At 49.8% G+C, this 16,961-nt stretch overlaps 1 protein-coding gene across 11 annotated transcripts in view; it reads right to left on the bottom strand.

Moving 5' to 3' along the window:
- RALGPS1 (Ral GEF with PH domain and SH3 binding motif 1) overlaps positions 1 to 2,725 on the bottom strand; it is a 222,733-nt gene extending 220,008 nt beyond the window's left edge. For 10 of the 11 annotated variants that reach the window (XM_021691186.1, XM_021691188.1, XM_021691187.1 and 7 more), the window contains exon 1: positions 2,609 to 2,725. In XM_021691186.1, the coding sequence (XP_021546861.1) occupies positions 2,609 to 2,665 (57 nt within the window). In that variant the 5' untranslated portion in view covers positions 2,666 to 2,725. The remainder of the gene's footprint in view (positions 1 to 2,608) is intronic. The other variant, XM_044920352.1, reaches the window with a different exon arrangement.
- Positions 2,726 to 16,961: the final 14,236 nt, after the last annotated feature.

Raw genomic sequence — 16,961 nt, 5'->3', positions numbered from 1 at the left:
GTTGTTGTTTTTCTTGAAGTCACTGCAGGAAATTCTTACACAAAATGTTAAACTGGCTTTCAAGACTTATTTCATGTATGGGCCATTTGGAATTCAAAGCCAGTTTGCTGATGAGGTGAGAGGTAACCAACTGGCTTCGGAGACGGGCGTGAAAGTTAAATTCAGAAGAGCCCCTTATTGAGGAGAACACCATGAGCCCTGCATGTAGAGAAGGGGTCTCCCATAAAAAAGCAAGTTAAAACTCCCCAAATGGGGCCAGTTTTATGAAACCCAACACTGTGGGGATCCCAGAATGTTGAACATACCTTCTCTTTGACTTTATTTAATTTCATCAAATTCTACTTTGGGGAACCAATCAAGCTTACCACCCAAAAACTGTATCCTGTTCATAAATGGTTTTATTCGTCTCAACCCATGAAGAGGGATTTTGTGGTTTCCATTAACCTCAATATCTTGGACTGGGACTTAGAGAACATGCTTTTATTAATTCTTCTTTATTTCACTCTTTCCAAAATGGCTATATCTGGAAAAACTTTGCAATCTTACTGGAAATTAGGGTGTTTTTAGGCCAGCGAGGGAAACCAACAGTCAACAACTGAGAATGTGGGGTTAAAAGCAGGAGCGGAAACTCAAACCTGTAGATTTCAGTAGGCCTATGTCATTGAAAGGTTTTACGAATGAGGCTGCTCTACCCAAAACTAGATCTAAGACGATCTGAAGCAGCAGCACATCATGGTGGTTAAGAGCGCTGAAATCATGGCCGGTGGAAATGCCAGCTCCACACAAGCTACTTCACCTGACCGTCTCAGCTCTCTGGAAACCGGCACCATTGACACCTCCTCCCCAGGGCTGGGGTACAGGTTACACACGATGAAGCTAACAGAGCAGCGGGCAGAATCCCCCTCCCTGGGAGATGCTGGTTCAAAGGGCCTGGGCAGGCTCGGCCATGGCTATTTTAGAAGTTCCCTGAACAATGGGACATTCTCCCCTGAGGAGAATCTGTGCTAAACTTTTGAGAAGTAACTAAGACGAATCCTGAATGCCTCTAAAATTGGCAGTCTGTTCTGCTCCTCAGTCTTATGCACAGACTCCAAGCAGGCGAATACCTGTAAGGCACTCTGCACTTCCACACCCACCTTCCAGAAAGCGACCGAGTCAGGTGACAAGGTGGTTTTCCTCAGTGTAGTGTCATCAGGGTTAAGAGCACTGGCTTGAGAGTCACAGGGGCCTGGCTGTGAATCCCCACCCACGGCCAACCAGCTGTGTGATTTGAGCCAATTTATTCACGTCTTCCTGCCTTAGTTTCCCCATCTATAAACGGGGGGTGAAGCAACAGTACATACCTGATCGGGCTACTGTGAGAATTAGTGGGATGACACCTGTGAAACATGCAGGGCCGGACAGACAGGATGCGCTGAATTATGGGCGTGGATGTGCGTGTGGTGTCATTCATCACCAAAATTTACTGAGTACTTCAATTATACATGTGTGCTCTCAACAACTACGTGAGTACTTACCATGTTCCAGATACATATACGTACGCACACACACACAGAATACGTACGTGTATATGTGTACATGTGCGCACATACACACAGAGAGGTCAGAAAAGACAGAAGTTTTACTGTGGATGAAGTGTAAATTGTAATGAAAACAGAAGTCTGATTCCTCCAGTTACCAAACAGTCCATTCCTGGGATTTCAGGTTTTATAACTTCCCTGTAACACCCCATTGCATCTGCCCCAGACACACATGCTCATACAAGAGGCCTTATTTAATCCAGTGTTGCCCCAAATACATTAGTGGTGGTGATGATGATGAGGCAGTGACTTCATTTAAACCTATATTGGCACTATCAGGGAATTTTAAAAGGTACTCACAAGTCTGTTTTCAGAAGCAGAGATCAAAATAAGGAATTTTTTAAAAGTTTACAAAATATGAATAGGTTCCTGTGAATTTCTAGCCGATCACACAGGATCATTTCAAAAGCCCAGCTCAACTGTGAGGGACTGAGCGTTCCCTTGCCGGTGGTCACAGAGCCAGGCATTACACCTTCGGCAAGGTGGCATCCCTGGGCTGATGACACCCACTCCTCTTGCATGCCTCTGTCCCGTCACTGCACTTGGAAAACAAACCCCCACCTCCCCAAGCCCCGGGCCAGGGGCCCTAGCCCAGGCCACTCTCCGACCACCAGTCCTTACAGCCATCTCCTACTGAGCAAGGTAAACAAGAACACAGGGCCAGTTGGAATCACTTCTGTCAGACTTCATTCTGGAATGTGTGACTTATTTATAATCAGCAGCAGCTTTTCTTGGGAAAGGTCTGATCCCATCTTGCCACCAAAATGGGATGTGGCACTTGCTACAACTGGACTGGGCAGGTGTTTGCTTTTCTTTGACGAGAACGACTGCAGAAAACCTACTGATCCTCAGGGCTGACTGCCTCCCAAATCTCACACCTGGTGTGGCCAAGGGCCTCAGGGGGGCTAAGAATGGTGGTATTCACGGAGCCTTGCTGCCTTGCTGTCCACAACTTAGCTGGGGCCTGGGGCCGCTGAAAGGAGTCCCCCTACCCCCACCCACGGTCCCAATCCTCACAGCCCCTGTACCTGTGGAGTGGCAGAGGTGACCAACACGCTAGCCATCAGACCATTCCTCTTGTACATAGTCTCCGGGCTGCAGGGAGCTTCAGGGCAGCCTCCGTCGGTGACATAACCTGTCTGGAGAAGTCCTGCAAGGCAAGGGGGCTCATGAAAACCAGCTTCAAACTCAACTTAATCCCACCCTGGGGGTGGGGGGGAGGTGACGTTGTGCTACACTTGAAGAGAAGACCCCAGAGATGACCTTTATTATTTTTTTTAAGATTTTATCTATGTATTTGACAGAGAGAGAGAGAGAGCATGAGCAGGAGGAGGGGCAGAGGGAGAAGCAGACTCCCCGTGGAGCAGGGAGTCCGATGCGGGGCTCAATCCCAGGACCCTGGGATCATGACCTGAGCCGAAGGCAGACGCTTAGCTGACTGAGCCACCCAGGTGCCCTGTGACCTTTGTTTTAAATGAAAGCAGGCAAAGAAGACAAACAGATTCTACCCTGTCTCCCCATGCACTCGACTGCTTCATCAGTAACAAGGTGATAACGGCTAACACTGGCGCAGTGCTCGCCAAGTGCCGTGCACTTGACGTACATTAACTGACCCTCACAACAGCCTCAGGCAGGTCCTATTACACCCATATTACATGTGAGGTATCTGAGGCACAGAGAGGTTAAGTAACTCATGCTTTAGTGCCTTCGTTCACATTGTTTCCTGATCCCATCATCATTCAAGGCCCTGCTCAAATGTCATTTCTTCTGAGCATCATCTGGACCACTCGAACCAGAACCAGATGCTCTCATGCCAATGTGTACATACCTCTAGCAGAGCATTTATCACATCACTGAACATCACAGAACTGTAGCCGCCACCTGCTTTTTAGCAGGAAAGTGACCAGGAGAGTAGGGAGGATGTAACAGGGCAAGGAAAGGAGAAGGTAGAGGGCCCAGCAGGAAGCCAAGTGCAATTATCCAGGCCAGAGATGAAGGTCCTCCGCACTAAGTGAGGTTGTCACAGTGAAGTCAGACAGAAGGAGACAGACTGGGAGACAGCAGGGGCAGAAACTGTCTCCCCCAGACAGGGGAGAACAAGCTGAGCATGAATGGTGTCTGGCCCGAGGTGCCAGAAGGATGGTGTGTCCCTCCTCAAGGAAAGGAACAGAGGTGATGCAGCAGATTTGTGGAAGATGATGACGAACTTAATCTGGGATATATGCCGAATATATGCGGTGCCGGAGAGAAAATCCACCCTGGAGGGCAAGTCTCGCCCAAAGCCCACTGGGGAAGATGGTCTGGAGGAAGACGGAGAAGATCTCTGCCCTGCCTGTGACCCTGCTGGAGCCTCAGCCACAGGGCCCATGGAGCAGCGAGCCGGATAGGACGGAGTCGAACACCCGAGAAGGAACGTCAGAGCTCCGCAGGCTCCGGCCGCGCCGGGCTCCAAAGCCACGATGGCTGTTCCCTCACAACCGCTCCGCCGGCTTCCGTCAGCCGCGTCCCCGTCAGCGACAGCTGACGTGAGCCGTCCACCTTCCCTCCTTTCTTCCCCCAGACACTGACAAGAACCAGTCTGAGCTATGAATGACATTTGGGGGCCAACTGGGGACAGCTGGATATGGACATTTTAGATAGTATCGAATTACCCTTCATTTTCTGGGGCACGAGAGCAGCAGTAGGGAGATCAAGTAGGAGAAAGTCTAACTGGGTGACACGCGGGACAGAATTCAGCCCTGAAGTGAGTTTGCAACTTAGTTTCGAATCAATCCACGAAACACACTGAAGTCGAGATAAAGCAACTACGGCAAAATGCTAACAACTGACATCCACTGACAGGAGTTCACTGCACTAGTCTCTCAACTTTTCTGATTGTGCTACCATTTTCATACTGGAAAAGAAAGAAAAGGGAAAAAAGCACAGGTCGGCTAAGTTTTTCCTCAGACGCCAAACTCCTCTTTCACGAGCAGGGAAAGGGGTTGGGTTGGAAGCACTCATTTGTTAATCATTTCTGTCCTCGGAGAAGCCATGCGGGCTGTTACCCAGGACCCTGAGCCCGTGGCTGCGGCAGGTTTGGAAGGCAGCTACACAAAAGATAGGAAGAGACCTTTAGCGAAAGAAGGCCTAGGAATGGCGAAGGGACATGCCCCAGGGAAAGGCAAATCAAAACCACAGTGAGCTACCACCTCACACCCGCTAGGACGGCCATAATGAAAAAGACAGTACCAAGTGTTGGCAAGGACGCGGAGAAATGGAGCCCTCGTACCTTGCTGGTAGGGAGGTGAAAGGTACAGCTCCTTTAGAAAATAGTTTGGTAGTTTCTTAAAAAGTTAAACATACACTTACCAAATGACCAGCAATTCTACTCCTAGGTAGCTACCTTAAAATAAATGAAAGCATATGTCCGCACAAAGACATGTACGTGAACTACTCATCAGAGCCAAAAGTCAGAAACAATCTAAACGCTCCTCAACTGCTGAATGGATCAACAATGTGATGTATCCACACAGTGGAATATTACTCAGCAATAAAGAAATGAAAACCATAACATGAATAAACCTCACAAACATTATGCTTAAAGTGAAAGAGGTCAGACCCAAAGACTGTGTTGTAGGGTGCCATTTTCGTGAAAATGAGGCCGCCACCAGCTTGGTTTCGTGGTGGTAACCTGAACGCCCATGTTTAAACTGCCCCCTTCCACATCCCTTTGAAATGATCCAAGAAATATTAAAATAACAAAAACAAACTACATTAGCACATGACAAGAGAGAAGGGTTATTAATAAGCAAAAAACTTTGAGGAATTTCCAGTGCAGAAGAGACAGGACCGCGAGGAGGGGAACCAGCCTCTGGAGCAAAGGGAAGGCCTCCCAGGCGTCAGATGGATGGGACCCTCCAACAGACACCCCATGAGAAACTTGGAGACTTCAAAGTGGGGAGTCCAGAAACTGAGGCTGAAAGTAAGGCCAGCTCAAGAGCTCAAAGCAGCAGCATGAGACTGGCTCAAGCTGAGGAGCTGTCTCAGACCAGACAAACCAGCTCATGTGGACTGGGAGTCGGGGCCAACCCAGCTAGGCTCTCAATGCCAGAAGCCACCAGCTTGTTGGATGGACCGTGTTCAGATCAGCTCAAGCCAGACTGAAGTGACCTGACCCAAGTCACCATGGCAGGAGGGCATGAGAGACAGCCAGCCTGATGCTCCCCGTGGATTCAACTTGCTCCCATTCCAGGCTGACGTGGGCTTCACTCCTTTCAGGGTATGCCTGGCACTCTGCGGGTCTTCACCAAGGGGAGCCCCAACATGGAGCCCAATCTGCTCAGCCTGGCCCCAACCAAAGGCCTTGGCTCTCCCCAATTGCCTGACACCATAAATTCTCAAGTCACACAGCCTTTCAACACAGGTGCCACATTTTATTCTCACACTCTCTTCCATGACTAGTCATTGGCGTACTCCCTGCATCCTGTCTGAAGGACGCCACCAGCTCTGCCCATTTCTCCAGCATCACTGGGGGTTGTGCTTAGGTGCCCCTGTCCACACACCACCAGCAGCACACCCAGGGAACAGCAGCTGCGCAAAGCTGGGCTAGGTGCTACATTTCTAGCTCATTTCATCTTCACAACCCCATGCAGAGGAGACTCTTCTACTCCTGGAAACTGAGGCTCTGAGAGGTGATGTAACTGACTGCTAGTTGAGTGGTGAAGCTAGGGAGCTCAAATCCTGGTCTGTCGACACCAGTGCCTGGGCCCAGGCTTCCTCCAAAAGCCCACAAGGACCCAGCAAGAAAATGCATGTAGAACATTCCACCCAGGCCAGCCTCAGACCAAGCACTCAAAGTTACTAGTTACTATAAGTGTTAATCTAATCCTACAGTTTTATTCATTTATAGCTATTCTTTTTTCCTAAAATAATGAACAAAAAATTAACTGCAAGAAAGCCCAGCATCATGCTGTGAAACCATAGGCCTCCCGGGCAGGAAAGGGGTTCCCAGCTGTGGGCCCCAGGCATCCCGGGAGCACAGGCTGAGTCCAGGTGTCTAAGTGCAGGGCTCCTCCTCCAAGAGGCCTGATCTGCCCACCCACACCCCTCTGGCCCACCTAGAGACAAAGCACATCAGCCACAGTGTGTTACTCCTTATGCTTCCTATGGGGAGCCTGGGCTGGAAAGAAAGACAGAGCACTTGTTTGAGATCTGACTCCTGCATGTCTCACCATGGACACAAACAGCCTAACTTACGGGCAGTGACTCTCAGGTAAATGATATTTCACATGCTAAGAAACAACAGGACCAAGCAGAACAGAGTATCCTTTCCAGGGCCCAGAGAAACCCCCACTCATCCACCTTCAGTCCCTGAGGCCCAGCCAGGCCCCCAACTCCTCATTAGGGACCAGACTCTCATCAAGGGAGTCAGCCTGGCCCAGGCCCCTGAGAACTGCTTCCGCACCCCACGGGAGGGCTCCTGATGACAGCAGCCATGTCTCCCAGGCCAGACTGACTGGACCAGAGTGGCCACCTGATTCTCCTGGGAACTCAGGACCCTGAGACACCAGTCTCTGCTGGTCAACCAACCTGAGGCACTGTGTCCTCGCTTCTAGGGGGTGGCCAGATCCTGCCTGGTGCGGGGAGAGTCAGCCAGAGTGTGAAGGGAGCAGATGAACGGAGAAGCTGAAGGCAGAGTCTGTGTCTGAAAGAAAAGGAGAGCAGTGGACCTGGCTCCCATCCCTGGGCTCTGTGGTAGATGCCTCTTTTTTCAGTGGCAGGTAGTAGAGTGGCTTCCAAAAGACCTTGACTAGGGCTACTTCCTAAACACCGAGTTCATGCCAAGCCACCAGGAACCTGACCCCGACAACACAGGGGGCTCATCTGAACGGGGAAAGATATGCATCGTTCATTCACTCATCAAACTCCTACTTCATGCGGGAATCATTCTAGCTAGGAGTTCCTAACCGTTTTTGTGCCTTGGACCCTTTTGGCAGCCTAGTGAAGCCTCTGGGTCCCTCCTCACAGAAATGTTTTTACATGCATAAAATAAAAATACACAGGAAACCAATTACATGGGATTACCCAGGAAACCAATTATATTAAAATACAGTTGTTAAATTATTTTTAAATACTTTATAACATAATAATGTATATTTCTTCATGTAAGGAATATATATATATTTCTTTATTATTGCATTAAATAACAAGATGTTGGTGGGTTTAATAACTAACATAATTTGAAAGTAGTTATGGGCACAGATATTCTAAGAAGCCATGATTGTTATGTGATATGAGAATACCTGTGATTTTATTGGCGACAAAGTCCCAAGTACTATAATTATTACTGTGATTCCCTGTCTATCTTAGTAACTGAGAGAAGTGATAAATTTCAGTTAGAAGTTGGTGAAAATAAAGATATCATATTTTTCCCATCAAAATTCAGTGACGCCTGGTCCAGAAGCCCTGTTCCAGGCACTGGGGATATGAGGCGAGCAGGCCCTGCTCCCGTGGAACTTACATTCCAGTACGGAAGTCAGAAAATACACACATGGATACAAAGAAGATAACTTCAGATCCTGAAAAATATCTCAAAAAACTAAAATAGGGTGGAGGATGGTATTTGCCAGGTTGTCAAGGTAGGACGCTCTGAGGATGTGAAATTTGAACTGAAAGCTTAGGAAGGAGTCAGCCCATAAAAACCACAGTGTGTTCTTTGCAGAGGGCACAGCAAGTGTGAAGACCCTGAGATGCACATGAACTCAGCAGACTTGTGATAGAGGCAGATGGACCCGAGTGGGCAGAAGGCAATGGACGACAGACTGGGGCCAGAACACGAAGGGCCTTGCATGCATGGTGGGTGTGTGGGTTTCATCTGGAGTGCAGTGGGAACCCTCTGGTGTACTAGAGGGTGTTGAGTAGGGGAGTGACAGGATCTGTTCTTACTGTTTTTGAGGTCACTTTGGCTGCTGGGCATAGAACTGGATGAAGAGAGACAAAGTCGGAGCCTTGGAGGCAGCAGGAGTAAGAGAGGACAATGGCATGGACTGCTGGCCACAGGAATGGGAGATGGATCTGGGAGGGGTTCTGGAGGGAAACAGACAAGCCCTGGTGATGGACTGCATGTGAGGGGAGAGGAAACGAGGGGAACCAAGGATGACTTCTAAGCTTGGGGCTGTCACAAGTGGGCAACAGCCACATGTGGCCCAGCTGTTCATTCATTCACTCATCACCCACCCAGTGAACCCACTGGTGGGCCAGTTCTGGGCATCTAGAGTTAAAAATAACACAACCCTGCCCTCCAGGGTCCTACAGTATAGTGGGGGGGAACACCCAGTAAGTAGATACTCAAGGGACACATGCTCTAACAGATCACAAGTTCACGCTGGGGGTCAAAGAAGACATCACTGAGAAGAGCCCTTGAGCCGGCTCTCAGAGGACCAGTGGAAGTGTCTCAAGGAAAGGGCGGAGGAGGGCAAGCTGAGCGAGCGTGGAAGCCCGGGGTAGGAAAGCACCAGTGCGCCAGGAGCACAAGGGGGCAGGCTCCCCTGCTCACCAGATCCCAGCCCGTGTCCATCCCAACAAGCCAGGCAGGGATCCCCAGAGAGTTTGTTTTGATGGATGGCCCAACACTGCAGCCACAGCGTCCTGTCTCCTGGTCACTCCCTCATCTGTTTGGCAGACTTGGTGACACCTCCCAAGCCCTGCCCTGTGCAGAGGATTCAGACCAGTCCTTGGCCTCAAGGAGCTTACATACCATTATCTGCTCACCACTGTCATCACAACAATTTATTAGGTACTTTGTTCCAGGCTCTGGCTGGGGATTTCCGTGCATTAAAAAAAATTTTTTTTTTACAGATGAGGAAATGGAGGTGCAAAGAGATGAATGCACTGTAACTCGGGGATGCACTTTTACACGCCTGCACTGACTGCAGCCCCTGCTGGACAAGGGCAGTCTGGCAGGCAGGCAAGAGCCCCAGCTTTCTGAGCTTGCCATTTTAATCTGAATCACGCCAAAACCCCATCTTTCCCTCCTCCAGCTCTCTCAACACACACACACACACACACACACACACACACACACACACGCTGCTAATGCCTCCTTGGAAACCAAAACACTGCCGAAGAGCAAGCAATTCTCATGATGTAACTTCGCAAGAACGTGGCAATTGTATCAGGACCACAGAACAATCCCTCATCTCTTGTTTCTGTATGACAGACTCTATTCTCGTGTGTGGGCTCCTGGAGAGGGGAGGAAAATCCCATATGCCATGCTGGTTTCCTTCCAAACTTTCAGAATTCTCCTTCAGTGTCACAGGTTCAGGAAACCAAGAAAATAACATGAGACAGTCTGGTGCGGGCCACTGTTGAGAAGGCAGAATAACCACTTTTTCCTAAGCGTATGGAGGTTGTTGCAAAGAAAATACACACATCCAGGAATGTTCAATTACAAGAGAGTGATCTCTTCCAAATGTTTCAGACAAGCATGGAAACGGATCCCGAGCCCCGCTGCAGAGCTGCTCCCTCAGCATAGAGTGGGCTGCTCTCCGCAGACGTGGTGGAAGCTGGGTCCACCTTCGCGTGTCTTGAACAGAAGCTGTGACAAGACGAATAAGAAGGAAACAAAGAGGGTTGTGGGCAGAACAACCCCTCCACTGCACTTCAGGAGCGGTAAGGGTCTGTATGTACACGCACGCACGCATGCACACACAGCATGCTGATTTCCAATTACCAAAAGGCTTCCCCCAAGGGAACCATCACTCTGGTGCTGGACCCCTGGCCAGCAGCTTGAGTGGGCTGGCAGGGCTGCTGTCTCTACCTCCTCCTGACCCTCTCCAAACTGGCCAAACCTCTTTTCCTGGCAAGCATCAGCGTCTGGAGGCTTTCAAAGAGAGGCCCGGCCACGTAAGCACATGTCGGACTTGAATGCCATCACTCACTGCAGCGCTCACCGCCGCCCCCGCCCCGCACCCCATCCCTTCCAAGCCACCCACCAGATGTTCAACCTCCAACATCCCACCTTCTCACCAAGGGAGGGAGAATGGCCTGGGGAGGCGCCACCATGGCTGTGCCTCTGTGGAGGGGAGAGAGGAGCAGAGCGTGGGAAAGGGGGCTGGCTTTTTAGGGATGGAGGTCTGCAGAGCTCACAAAAAAAGGACAAAACCTCAGTTTGTGAAACTGAGCAAACCCAGAGAAAAGGACGAGGAGGGCATCCTCTTGGGGAGGGAAGCATCTGTTGACTAAGAAAAAACTCTTGGTAACAAAAAACTGTTATAAATCACCAACACACTTAATCTGTGGCCTAATAATCACAGCAATATCTATATCCACTTGGAACGCATCAGGGTGTATTTACAGCACCCATTCTTCAGTCTGACAGAGCTCAGAGCACACGTGGATTTGGGGAGCCCATACAGCAGCCTGGAGTTCAACACCCTCCACCCCCCCGCCGGTTCGCAGCTGCAGGTGAAGGCCTGGTAGAAGCTAAGAACAAGACAGGAGAACAGACAAATCAGGATCTGAATTCTCACCTATCACTTACTCTGTACCCTAGGCAAGCCACTCAACCTGACCCAAGCTCCACCTCCCTTGCCTGTTAAACAGGGAGAATCGTGATTCCCACCTCGCAGATGGTGGCGGGGGTCCCCGGGATGCTGGTAAATGACAGCTTCGCTGTGCTAGCGCCCCTCACCACCGCGCTCACCCTCTAGGGCAGGGCAGGCATGGGCAGGGCTCTCTGAGCATAAGACCACAAGACATGGCATTGACGTTGAGGCACCGAGAGAAACGTGAGTGAAGAGTATGCACTTCTCATAAAACCAGGGAAGGTTCTCAGAAGAAAACCAATCCTTTGGTTGGCTGGATAGTTTTCTAAGACCTTCTAATGAAAAGGCCACTCGAGCTTCCCCATCCCTCATGCGTGCACATACAATTACTCCTGAAACCAAAGGCTCCTCCTCCCTTCCAAAACAAGGCTGCAGAACACAGGCGGAGGGGAGAGTTCCCCAGGTGCAGCCACCAGCTGGCTGGCAAGGCCTGATTTCTCCAGAGCAGGGGAGGCCGACTTGAGGGAAACAAGAGGCCTAGGGATCCCTGTGGGTGAGGGCTTGAAGGGAGCATTGGGAAATGGGGGTGAAGGGGAGAGCAAGAATGAGGGTGGCCTACCTGGAGCATGCCAGACCCCCTCAACAGCCCTGGGAGCACCTTGGAAAGCTGGAGAGTGACACTCCCCTTTCCACGTATCAGGGGTCATGGTATCCGGTTCAGGGACCCGGTGCCCGCTCCCTCTCCCTGACTCTGCACAGCCCTCATCAGTCTTAATTAAGGTCCCAGGAGCACATGCTCTGGGGAAGGCAGGCAGCGTTGCATGGAACTGGACAGACGGTGTCCACCTGGGCAGCCATCAGCAGAGACAACCCTCCCTGTGGAACGCGCCCGGCCTCACCAGCGCCCCAGGTCCAGCCGACCCAGCCTCTGCTTGAGTGCCCTCCTCCTACTCTCCCTGTCGCACCCCTGCCTCCTCATGGTTGATTCTTGACACAAACAGAGGGATCCTTCTCCCATCCAAGTACTAACCAGGCCCGACCCTGCTTAGCTCCCGAGATCAGACGAGATCGGGCACGTTCAGGATGGGATGGCCGTAGACCAGAGGGATCCTTCTAAAACATCAACCAAAAACTCGCGGGACACACACTAAGAAGGGTGGACTCTCCTGTAGGTAGAGCATACCCAGCTGGAGAAAAACAAGCTACATCCCAGATCTTTCTCCGGAAGGAAGCTAGAGGAATGCCCTGAACGGTAAGAGAAGGCACTCCACGTCCAGGCAGTGGCAAGAGGAGAAAGAAGTCAGCCAGTGGCATCAGCGAGCACAGTAACCTTCAGGACAGAGCTGAGGACAGCCTGGGGCTTAGACGCAGGGAAAGCCGGCCTCGCAAAGGGACAAGTGCCTGAGTCTCCCAGAGTCTCCTGGGGCGGAACAGGGAAGGGCGCGAGATGGAGACTGGGGTTTTCCGGGAACGTGAGATGACTCCTGAGCATGTTCTCAGGCTCAAAATAAGGAGCGGAGGGCCAAGCAGTAAAAATGCAAGAGAAAGGGGAGACGCCTGACAGAGCACATCTCCGAGAGGACAGTAAGGTGGGACTGTGGTAGCGGCTTCCCCTGCCCCTGGAGGATGGGGGAGGATGGTGGCCGCTACTCAGACCTTCGCTACAGGAAGGTGGCCCTGGGGAGACAGGAGAGCCTGGTTGGCAGAGGGGGCACCCATGCCAGCATGCAGGGGCTCGGTGAAGTCTCTCAGGATGAGACACTTTTACCCTATAGGAATGTGAAGCAAAAGCACAAGAACCAGACCATAAATTTCCTCCACTGAAGACCTGCTGTGACCTTTGGGACAGGGAGCTGTCCCAGGCAGAGGACACTAATGAGGCCCCACAACTAGACACAAGGAGGGATCCTGGACTAAGACAGGAACAGAAAAAGAACACTGGGAGGGAAACCAGTGGCATGTGAATAAAGTCGACAGTCCAGTTCATAGCATCGTAACCTGTATCAACTTACCTAAGTTAATTTGATAACTGGATTAAGCCTATGTAAGCTATTCACATATAAGCTGCATGAAGGGTACATGTAAATGCTGTGTACTATTGTGCAACTTTTCTGTAAGTCTAAACTTACTTCATAATAAAAAGTTAAATTTAAAAAGCAAATCTATACCCTTACTTCCCAACCCCCCTTCCTTCCCCCAACACACATACACAATCTCCGCAAGCAGGCCTAACACGGGGCTCACCGCTTCCTGTGCCAACCATTACCTGAGAGGTGGAGCTCCGGGGGGGCTGAGGGTCAGGCATTTTACGCCCGTTAGCTGTGGGCCAAACATACGTTTTCTGTGGTAGACAGAGGATGGGGCTGGAAGACAGTTTACTGTGAGGAGCAGGGGGTCCCTCTCTCCTTCCTAGTCCCTGCCAAGGACAGAGGAATTACTGGTCTGACTGTACCAGTCCAGGTCACTGACAGCCATGTCTGTTTGGAATCCCTAAGCACCCGAACGGCACACACCAGTTCAAGGCCCCTCTTGCCCCCACTGCTGCCATGAGACCCGTGGGACTTGCACACACACCCCTACATGTGCCTGCCTGGCCTGTTCCTGTATGCTGCTGCTGGCCACAGGAAGGTCAAGCTCTGGGGGCCCCAACTGGGCGGGGAGCTCCTCACTTGCCTCAGTCAGCTCCGAGCAGAGAGCCCTGTGCCAGATACTGGCTGGCTCATAATGAGGGTAATTTAATTCTTTGCTGCTCTTCCTTGTCATCAGGTTGAACTTTAGAAATATCAAGGTGAAGAACAGGTTGGCAGAACAGGACACTCACACTCTTAGGCCTTCCCAAATACCACTGAGTCCTGACTCATCGCGCACAGCCTGGCATTTCCCACCTTAATGGGAAGGAAGTTGTCTGAGAGCAAGGCAGGGTAGGCGAGCTCCTCCTGGAGAAGGACAGGGAAAACCACCTAGGCAGCAGCACGACAAAGCCCAGCAGGAATAAAGGGTGCACCCCCTGAGGTGGGAGCAGGAAGGTGAAGAAGGACATCCTTGGATCCAGGCAGTCTTCAAGCGCCATTCCACATTCCACGGAGAACACTGCAGGGGGCGGCGTGGGGTGACGGTACCAAACCGCACAGAGGAAATGACATTTTCCCATCAAACCATATAAACAGATCTAAGTTCCAAGACAGTGAACTGGGTCCACACATCTGCCTTCCCCTCTTCAAATCTTGTTGAGATGAAAAAACAAGAAGAATAAGAAATCTGTTGCAGTGCTGAAATACAGGGAAGGTTGACATCACCAAACCAGAAATTCAGAATTTCTAGAAGATTTGAGGCAAATGGAACTGGACTGAGGAGAAGCTATGAGTGTTAGACATCTGGCCACAAAATCAACAGTCTCTTCTGTCCAGACAACACCCGGCTAGAAAATGCAGCGGTGGGCGCCTGGGTGGCTCAGTCGTTAGGCGCCTGCCTTCGGCTCAGGTCATGGTCCCAGGGTCCTGGGATCGAGCCCCGCATTGGGCTCCCTGCTCACTGGGAAGCCTGCTTCTCCCTCTCCCACTCCCCCTGCTTGTGTTCCTGCTCTCGCTATCTCTCTCCCTGTGAAATAAATAAATAAAATCTTTAAAAAAATAAAAGAAAATGCAGCGGCCTGAAAGCCTACTAACTAAACGTGAGCTAGAGATAAACTTGAAAAGAAATGTACAGAAATCATTTGAAGCAAATTGCGATATTTTCCTAACAAAAAGAAGACAAATCAAAGGAGAGACGTTTCACTCCTCTGAATAAAGAGACAATATTGTAAAGACATCAATTCTCCCCAAATGATCTATAAATAAAATACAAGGTCACTCTAAATCCTAAGGGGATTCATTTTGGAATTCAAAAAATTGATTTAAATTTTCATCTGGAAGAATAATTTGTAAAAGCTAAGAAGTTTTGAAAAAAAGCAGTAGGATCAGAAGTGACCTGTCCTGCCAGGAAGCCACAGAGAGATGAATGGATTAGCAGGAAGAGAACACAGTCCAGATCACGGGGTCAAGTGCACGTGAGACTTAATATCTAGTCAAGACAGCATTGCAAATGGTGGGGAAGGACAGATCACGTAAGAAATGGTGATGAAACAATCTACTATTCGCTTGAGGGTGGGGGGATTCATTTAAAATCTTACCCAGTATCTTAAGAAAAACAAATGAGCAAATCCTAAGAAAAAGAGAGAGAGAGGCAAACCAAGAAAGAGACCCTTAACTAGAGAGAACACCCTGACGGTTACCAGAGGGGAGGTGGGTGAGGTGAACTAGGTGATGGGGATGAAGGAGGGCACCTGTGATGAGGAACAGGTTTTGTATGTATTGAATCACTAAATTGTACACCTGAAACTAGTATTACACTGTATGTTAACTAACTGGAATTTAAATAAAAACTTAATAAAAACTTAAATAAAAAAACTTAAAAACTTTAAATAAAAATAAAAAATCTTATTCAGTATCATCTCTAAGAATGAAGTTTTGATAGAGATTTAACCAAACATAAAATCCCCATAAAAATACCAGAAGAAACACTAATCATTACTTTTTAAATAACTCTGGGCTGAAGAAGTCCTCTCTAGGGTGATACAAAAGCCAGAAAAACAAAGGAAACCCCTGGCAGATTTAACTACATTAAAAATGAAAACTCTGGGGGCGCCTGGGTGGCTCAGTTGGTTAAGCGACTGCCTTCGGCTCAGGTCATGATCCTGGAGTCCCGGGATCGAGTCCCACATCGGGCTCCCTGCTCGGCAGGGAGTCTGCTTCTCCCTCTGACCCTCCTCCCTCTCATGCTCTCTGTCTCTCATTCTCTCTCTCTCAAATAAATAAATAAAATCTTTAAAAAAAAAAAAAAAATGAAAACTCTGTATAAGAAAAGACATCATGAAAAAGACGTAAGACAATGAAAACCCCAGGGGGGTGGGGCGTGTTAGAAAGGTCACATGAGAGAGGACGAAGGAAGATCCTTAGTAAGGAAAGAACTCCCCCAAGAGTCTGGCTCAACTCTCGGCAGGCATGCTGCCCCAGCTTGTCTCCTGCAGAGAGACTCTCAGCAGCACCTTTCTCGTGGGTGTGAGGACAACACGAGAGGCTGTTTGTGAAGCACTTTACCCAGAGTCTGAGCAAAGCAAGGAAATCATCAGGCAAGGCGAGAGCATGTTCCAGCAAGGTCACTGGCTGCACCACCACCCGCAAAGACAGGAGGAAAACACTGGAAAACCTTATCAGTGTGTTTCAGTACATGCAGCTGGGGCACATCCATTCAGGGGGACCCTAAGCAGTGGTTTAAAACGATGAGATGGATCAGTATCTACGGACAAAGATGTCCACCAATTCAGGACACAGCCACCCTTATTCATTCATCCGGCAAGTATGCACTGAAAGTCTAGTATGTGTCAGGTACTGTTCTAGGGGCTGGGCACAGAGCAGCAAAGAAAAAGCTGCAAGTCCCCCAGTACGTTCTAGCGGAGGCGGCAGACAATAAATAAAGCATGCAGTGAAATATGAGTGTTGGCTGGTGGTAAGAGAGGAAAAAAGTAAAGCAGGGCTAGGGGCGAGGCAGAGGGGGAAGAGGGGTTACGATTTTAAATGAGGCTTGGAGAGGCACTTGCCCGCCATCACGTGGGTGGTAGGTGGTAGAGCTGCATTCAGACCCAGAACACTGGACTTGCAGGTGCCGTCTAAGAAGTGCTGAGAAAGTGACATCTGGACATGTTTTCCAACACTTATGCACTAAAGCAGACACACACTCCACTATTAATATCATTGCCTCTGAAAGTGTACGGCACTCTCAGGATGTGGCTCAGTCAGTTAAGCGGCTGCCTTCGGCTCAG

Source organism: Neomonachus schauinslandi, chromosome 13, assembly GCF_002201575.2.
Source record: "Neomonachus schauinslandi chromosome 13, ASM220157v2, whole genome shotgun sequence".
In the NCBI taxonomy this organism is placed as follows: Eukaryota; Metazoa; Chordata; class Mammalia; order Carnivora; family Phocidae; genus Neomonachus; species Neomonachus schauinslandi.
The sequence above is the reverse complement of the archived record's forward strand: the minus strand, read 5'-3'. Positions and strand labels throughout refer to the sequence as shown.